This window comes from Telopea speciosissima, chromosome 8, assembly GCF_018873765.1.
Source record: "Telopea speciosissima isolate NSW1024214 ecotype Mountain lineage chromosome 8, Tspe_v1, whole genome shotgun sequence".
Lineage (NCBI taxonomy): Eukaryota > Viridiplantae > Streptophyta > Magnoliopsida > Proteales > Proteaceae > Telopea > Telopea speciosissima.
Window position 1 is genome coordinate 26086011 of NC_057923.1, and position 8517 is coordinate 26094527.

Here is an 8517-nt window from a genome sequence, read left to right on the forward strand (position 1 = left end):
GTATGCCACTAGCAGCAGCAACCTCACCACCACCACCACCACCATCACCATCACTAGCATCACCAGTGTCATCACCACCACCACCACCACCATCATCATCAGCAGGACTTCCTACAGCAGGCTCAAAAGGTTTCGGTGACTCTGCATGTGCACGCCCCTCTTGCGTCGACATGTATTCATCAACGTCAGTGCCGGTTATAGACGCAATGGTGGGGTCGGGCCTACCCCCAGGCTGATCCATATCAGGTGTACCACCATCCCTCACCCACTGGAATAGGGGATCCTCATCGTCATCAGAGTCCTCTTGAAAAATGTTGGATAGTTCAATGGGTTCTTTATAATTGGCCTTAATTCTTTCACGTATGTGCCTCATCCTTAATCTCATATTGTAGTGCACATACATAAGTTGCTCCAGTCGTTCGCTACCCAACCTGTTCCACCTCTTTGAATGTATCAATGAGAATGTACTCTAGTTGCGCTCACATCCAGAGGATGAACAAGTTTGTGAGAGCACTCCATTGCTACCTTCCTCAGGTTGGGTGAACTTGTACCATAAAGCACCCACCAGTCGGCTGCATTACAAATATTGAATAGTAAGAATATGTACATTCTAAAGAGATAAAATTATAATTCAAAAATGTAATATCATGCACCTACCAGGGTCTGACTTTTGTTTACCCTCCACTGCAGCTAGTCGATCGAAACTTGCTGAGGCCTCTCTGAAGTATTTGATCTATTTTCAATTTGAGGCATTAGTATTTCCTATTTAGTAATTACATTCATAAACTAACTACCAAAGTACCAAAGTCCCATACTCTCACCTCATCATTGCAAGCAGCTTGTGTCTTTGGATGGGGCTTCAACTTCTGAGTAACAGCTTGAACTGCCTCTAACAATTCTATGTCTAACCCAAGATCATGGGAGTAGTGATACTTTGGATTCAAATAGTATGCTGGTAAAGTAAACACCACAAATATGATTTGTTAGTGACTTAATGGCTTTAATGCCTTTAGGGTTTTGAATATGTAAATGTAAAAAAGTTATAACATTTAAAGTATAAAGTATGTTGAACTCACCAGCTTTATGCAATGGATGACTCAAGTGCTTCTCCCACCGCTCATCAATGATGGTAGTGTAGGATTTTGCACTTCGAGGTATAGCAGCTCTAACCATTTCCTTCATTTTTTGGATGGCAACATAAATGTGGCCCAAAGTAAGCTTCTTCTCTGTATCAACCATCCTCAGTACTGCCACCACTGGCTCTAATATGCCAACCACTTTCCCCAAGTCCTTCCAAAATCCATCATTTGCAATGGTCTGTTGTGCTGCCTTTGCTTCTTTTGACTTAGAACCTTGCTAACCAAACCATTCTTGACTTGCAAACATACACCTTAGACCTATCGCCTTACTCTGAAAGCTCTTCAATGCAATGTAATTGGTGGCAAATCAAGTGACACTATGCTTCACTAAATCTCCATTGCATTTCTCCCTCATCAAGGCTAAAGCATAAGAATGGTTGTACACAAAAGTTGTCACTTGTCTTGCCCTATTTACCATACCCGCCACCAAAGTCTTTTTTCCCGTGTCCTTCAGCATTAAATCAATAGAATGGGCTGCACATGGGGTCCAAAAGAGCCGGATCCTTTTACTCTTCTTCTTCATCAACTTCTCTCCAGCCTTTTTATAGTTGGAACCGTTGTCCGTCACAATTTGGATAACGTTCCTTGGTCCTACCTCCTCCACCACTTGCTTCAACTCCTTATACAAGTATGATGCATCCTTTATATGCTTTGATGCATCGATAGACTTCAAGAATATAGTCTTTCCATTGCAACTCACCATGAAATTTATAATGGACAGCCTAGTAGGTCCAGTCCAACCATTAGCCATAAGAGTAACCCCATATGTCTCCCACATTGGCTTCAAACCATCAATGTATTCTTTTAGCTCCTCTACCTCCTGAGGCAAATATACATTGTATAATTCAAATGGTGAAGGTCCCTTCCATCCTGCACCAGCCCTCCCTGCAGCATCAAGGAATGCATTATAGTATATGTTCCTTGTGCTACATTGGCTGGAATGCCATGGTAAAGCATGAACTTGCTGAAGGCTTTTCGTGCTTCCTCTTGTTTACCACCAAATACTTGTGGGATGGTTGGCTGGTAGGCATCTTGTTGCCTAAAAGTTGTAGGATCCTGCTCAAAAATGGGATCGGGACCTTGTACTCGTGGTCGGGTTTGGGGTCGTGGTATATTTCTTGTCCCAGTGCTTCTCCTCCTCTCATCTTCTTGCATTGGTGCAGCTGAGCCAGATCCACCAGCTTCTCTTGCTTGCTCATATGCTCTTATATTATCAAAATGAAAACTTTGTCTACTCTCAGCCAAAGTCTGCTGGTGAATTCTCTATTCAGCCTCTGATTGAAACTCACCAGGTGGAGGCCCAATGTCAGTATCATCTCCGCCACGAACCTCTACACCAACCCTCTAGTATTGCCTCATTAAACTCTTGTTGCATTTTTTCCCTCTCAGATTTTTTTAATCTTCCTCATTTCAAATGTTGTGCCATTGCCACTCTCACTTGGATAGGAACATTTGGGCATGAGGAAACATCCTTGCCTGTACCAGAAAAGTGTTGCTTTAACCTGGTGGCTCCTCCAGATAGCAACTTCCCACAATAATTGCATTTGGACTTCTTTTTGTCTGCGGACATAGGGACTCCATGTTGCCATGCTATATCAGATATTGTATACAAAATGTCTTATGTTTTACACTGTTACATAAAAAAGCATGTATTAATAACCATGAATCACTTAAAGTAAGGTATTCAAGACTTAAAATGCTATTCATAACTCTTAAACGTAATGTCAAGCTACTAGAACTATGAAATATCTATCTCTTATTTATCCCCTAACCCTAGTATTTATTTGTTAAGTAAAAATAATATTTTGAATTTTTTATAAAACTATTTATACCTTAAAGTATAAGAAAAATATAATGTAATGATGAATTTGACACCATTTGAAGTTGAATATTATGTACATATGTTGTACATAATTTTTCATATGCAATAAGTATTTTTCCTTAATATTATATATATTTTTTATAATATATTTATTAAATCTAAAAAATAAAATAATTTTTTTAATGGGTGAAAATAAAAAATTAATCCATGGGGCTGTAGAGCACCCAAGTAGTTTAACATATATCAAAATCATTTTCAAACAATCACTATTCATCCTATTTTTTTCATTTTCTTTTTTCAAATAAATCATTTATTTTTTCAGAATTTATAATAAATAATTTATTAACTGAAAAAAAAATCCGACTCCATCAAGTGATAGATCGGGCAAAGATGTTCAACATATATTAAAACCACATGAATCTAACAAGGATTACAAATTTTTTTTTGGAAAAAATAGATTTGGGGAAGAAATAGAAAATACCTTCGAAATCTTGCAAATAGGTGATGATGCTCCAAATTGGCACTTGAATCTAACTCCAAACAGTGCATTCCAGCCAAGAATCGAAAGAAAGAAGAAGAAATTTGAAGGAGAGGTGTTTTTCCCCTTGGTTTAGAGCCTATCGAGTTCTGTCCCTGCTCTCTCTTACTTTGGAAATGGGTTTTTGGGTGAAAAATGGGCTGAATACAAGTAAATAGCACTTTTGGGCCCAACCGATATCTCGGCGAGATATTGCTTTTTTTGCATTGAAAATAATGAGTTTTTGAGCCTCGAGATATCACCGTACTTCTAGGAACCGACTGCTAACTCGACTCGGTATGGCCCAAAACTGAGAAACTCGGCGAGATCTCGCGAGTTCTCGAACCTTGCTTACAGAGACTGGGATGTTAAGGTGTAGACCTCTTGATAACCCGATGGATCCTAATGTCAAACTTGTTGCTGATGAGGGAGATGTCCTTGTAGACCCAGAGAAGTATAGAAGACTTGTTGGAAAGCTCAACTATTTGACTTTCACCAGACCCGACATTGCCTTTCCGGTGAGTGTTGTAAGTCAGTTCTTGTCATCTCCTCGCACTTCTCATTGGGATGCTGTTATCAGAATTTTGAGATATCTTAAGAAGGCTCCAGGACGAGGATTAGTCTATGCTGATCATGGACATGGGAGAGTAGAAGGTTTTTCAGATGCAGATTGGGCTGGGTCACCTATTGATAGGAGATCAACTACAGGTTACTGTGTGTTTGTGGGAGGTAATCTTATCTCCTGGAAGAGTAAGAAACAAAGTGTAGTGGCTCGATCAAGTGCGGAGTCCGAATATCGAGCCATGGCACATGCAACCTCTGAACTTGTTTGGTTGAAAATGTTATTGATGGAGCTTGGGTTTGAGGATTCTTCACCAATGCAACTATGGTGTGATAACCAAGCAGCAATACACATTGCTTCCAACCCAGTGTTCCATGAAAGAACCAAACATATTGAGGTAGATTGTCACTTTGTTCGAGAAAAACTTCAGCAAGGAGTAATCTCTACGAAGCATATCAAGACAGGAGAGCAACTTGCAGATCTTTTTACTAAGTCTTTAGGAAGTGGGAGGGTTGATTATATATGTAACAAGCTGGGCATGATTGATATATATGCTCCAGCTTGAGGGGGAGTGTTAAGAGAGAGGAATATCACTCTCGGGATTAGCGTCAGCATTCTGGCGCTAATACCGAGAGATATTCTCTCTCCTATTTACTTTACGCTTTTTGCTTTATGCTTTTTGTTTTCCCCTTTTTACCCTTATAAATCTCTAACCCTATGAGTAAAGATATTGCAGCCCTCTCTCATTAATTGAGTGAGCTGCTCTTGGCTCTCAAACTCTCATCTCTTCTCCTCCTTTTCTCCTCTTCTTCCTTCTCTATTTTCTACTACTTGATTTACACTGTGCATCCTCCTGACACTACTCATGGGTCTTCCACTAATGGTGGTGGTTCTTCTAATGACTTGGTTTCTCAACTATTACAAGGAGTTTAGCAACTTGAGGCATCCTCTTCTACATCTACAACTATTCTTGCCCACTCAGGTACTACTGCATGTTTCACCTCCTCATCCTCTCCGTGGGTCATTGACTCCGGTGCCTCTTCTCACATGACTGGTGTGAAGAGTTACCGTTTTACGTTTACCAAATTCTGGGGGTATTTTGGTCTTGTTTATGTTTCTAGTTGGTTCTATTGTCTTAGGGGTATTTTGGGGTGTTTGGTTGTAATTACTTATTGCTGATATTATAAATAAGATCCCCCTCCCCACGATTTGGAATTATTGGAATTAATCAAATCGTTAGGGAGTCTCATTCTCTAAATCGATCTCTCCCTTCTTCTCCTCTTCTGTTCACTATTTTCTTCTTTTTTGCTCTTCATTGCTGATCAAGCTTAGGGTTCTGTTCTTTTACATGGTATCAAAGCCCTAATTCTGATCCACAGTTCTTCCTGGTGTTGCGGTTTTGAAGGTTTCTCCTTCCCCTTGCTCTCTTGCCGTGGTCCACAACAACCAAATGCTGTATATTCTTGTCTGAACCCTAGTCATACACTAATGAAGGACTAGAGTTCCCTGATATGCTGAAGATTGATCGTGTTTATCTTGCACCTGATGCTGTTCGAGATTACTGCAGATTGAAATGATGTTTGTCTCCATCTGAGGAATCGATTTCTCAAAACCCTGTGAAATCTAGTTTCTTCTTCTCCTGGGATTTCTTCTTCATATTGGCTGCTAGTTTGGGGATCTTTATTCCTTTTTATTTTTGGTGATTGTCTACACCAATTATTGATCGCATATTGGGCTGTTTAGCCTCCTTCTGAAGTTTGTCGATTTTTACCCTAATCTGGGTTTAGGCTGAAATCGATTTTGTGCCTTATCCCTGTTATTGTTGGCTGTCTCTGCTCTCTACCTATCCCAGGTATTGTTTAACAATATTTATTTGATCTCATGGCTGATTCTAAGCCTCCTACGGACAACTTTAATGTTCAGATTACTACCATCAAATTGAATGGTGCCTCCAACTACGTCCTTTGGTCTCAAGCCTTTGAAGTTTACGTTACTGCTCGCCGGAAGATGTCTTATCTCGCTATGACACCACCAGATCCTACTGATGACAAATATGACGATTGGAAGGCCGAAAATGCAACCCTTCTTTGTTGGCTTTGGAATAGCATGGAACCTTCCATAGCCTCACTGCCAAGGGAGTTTGGGAAGAACTCAAGGAGAGCTATTCTCAAGATACCAATCTGTCTCGAATTTATGATTTGTATGAGAAGTTTTTCTCTTTCAATCAAGAAGGAAAGTCTATTGGCGAATATTACAGTTCACTGAAGCGGATGTGGGAAGAACTCAATGTGTACCAGCCTATATCTACTGATGCCTCTGTGATTAAATCCCAACGTTCTGAATTTTTGGTTGCTAAGTTTCTCTCTGGATTGGACTCTGATCTTCAATCCATCAAAAGCCAATTATTGGCTGGTGAGACGATCCCATCTATGAATGAAGCATATTGTTGAATCCAGAGAGTTGTTTCCCTTTCGGTGGTGAAATCTGATCCTACTCTTGTTTCCAAGGATAATTCTGCCCTCTTTATTTCTACTGGAGGGCATGGTCGTGGTGGTGGTACCTCTTCTCGAGGTTGTGGTTCTGGATCTGGTTGTGGAGCTGGTTCTGGTGGTCGTGGAACTGGTTCTCACCTTGCTGGTTCATTTTCTGGTGATAGTGGCTCTCGATGGTGCTCTCATTGTGGTCGTCCTAACCACACTATTTACAAATGTTGGCTGAAACACGGCAAACCACAATGGGCACGAGAGCAATTTGCAAACGCTGCAGTTTCTGATGGAGCGGTTGATTCTGTGCATCCTCCTGACACTACTCATGGGTCTTCCACTGGTAGTGGTAGTTCCTCTAATGACTTGGTTTCTCAGCTATTACAACGAGTTCAGAAACTTGAGGCATCCTCCTCTACATCTACAGCTGTTCTTGCTCACCCAGGTACATCTACTGCATGTTTTGCCTCCTCATCCTCTCCGTGGGTCATTGACTCCGGTGCCTCCTCTTACATGACTGGTAAGCCTAATTTATGTTCGTCTTTTACACAGTCCGCTGTCCCATCTCGGATTTCTATTGCCGATGGGTCCTTTATACCTGTCACTGGTCATGAGGACATCCCCTTATCTTCTGATCTTTCTTTGTCTGATGTCCTTCATGTACCTAAGCTTCCTCCTAATCTTCTATCTATTAGTCAATTAACTAAGACTTTGAATTGTTCTATAACCTTTCATCCTTCTCATTGTGTCATTCAAGATCTTGCAACAAAGATGACGATTGGTGGCGGGCATGAGAAGGGTGACCTTTATTATTTTGATTTGGCATCTACTTCTACGGCAGCGGTTGCTACTTCTTCTGGTGTATCTCCTTTACATTGGCATTATCGGCTAGGACATCCTTCATTATCCATGCTGCGTCATCTTGTTCCTAGCTGCAAATCTATCTCCCGCATTTAGTGTGAAGCTTGTGAGCTTGGCAAGCATCATCATACTATTTTTCCTTTGAGTCCGAAGTCTAGGAGTACTTCTTTGTTTTAGTTAGTTCATTTTGATATTTGGGGCCCTTGTAGGGTCAAGAGTCAGGTTTTTACTATTTTGTTAGTTTTATTGATGATCATTCTCGTATGACATGGCTGTACCTCTTGAAGGATCGATCTGAATTTGTATTTATTTTTCAAACAGTTTTATAATGAAATTCGTGTTCAATTTGGTGTTCATTTAAAAATTCTGCGCATTGACAATGCCCTAGAAATAATCCAACGTGATGTTTCCTCCTTTTGTTTTGACAATGGCATCCTTCACCAAACAAGTTGCTCTTACACCGCAACAAAATGGTGTGGTAGAGCGCAAAAACCGCCATTTGTTAGACATTACTAGGTCATTGATGTTTCATATGAATGTCTCTAAGTTCTATTGGGCTGATGCAGTATTAACCGCTTGTTTCTTAATTAATTGTATGCCTTCCTCTGTTCTTAATAATCAAATTCCTTTTAATATTGTTTTTCCTGATCGGGCTGTTTTCTCTCTTCCCCCTCGTGTCTTTGGTTGCCAATGTTTTGTTCATGTGCTTCGTCCTGGTCTTGATAAACTATCTCCTAGGGCTATCAAGTGTTTGTTTCTTGGCTATTCTCGTACCCAAAAGGGTTACAGGTGTTTTGATCCCGTCTCTTGCCAGCAGTTTGTTTCCGCTGATTTACCTTTTTTGAAAATTATCCTTATTTTGCTGGTTCTTCTGTTGACTTTGGTCTTGATATTGATACTGGTGGTGTTGGTCGTATTGTTGCTGCCACTGTTCCTCCTCCTATCCCATTATTTGCAAATCCTGGTTCCATGCACATTCAGGTCTACACGCGCCGTACCCAACAGTAGCCGCCATTACTGCCACCTCAACCTATTGTGGCTGCCCCTCCACCACCACCAGCTGACTCCTTGCCTGCGGATCCAACTTTTGACACTGATGATCTCCCCATTGCAAAGGGAAAAGGTACTCGCAC

At 40.8% G+C, this 8517-nt stretch overlaps 1 protein-coding gene across 1 annotated transcript; it reads left to right on the forward strand.

Moving 5' to 3' along the window:
- Window positions 1-5921: 5921 nt before the first annotated feature.
- On the forward strand, window positions 5922-7480 carry LOC122672203. Its single transcript, XM_043869701.1, has 3 exons — window positions 5922-6107; window positions 6251-6388; window positions 6497-7480. Exons 1-3 carry the CDS (start codon window positions 5922-5924, stop codon window positions 7478-7480), a joined length of 1308 nt encoding a protein of 435 aa, XP_043725636.1.
- Window positions 7481-8517: the final 1037 nt, after the last annotated feature.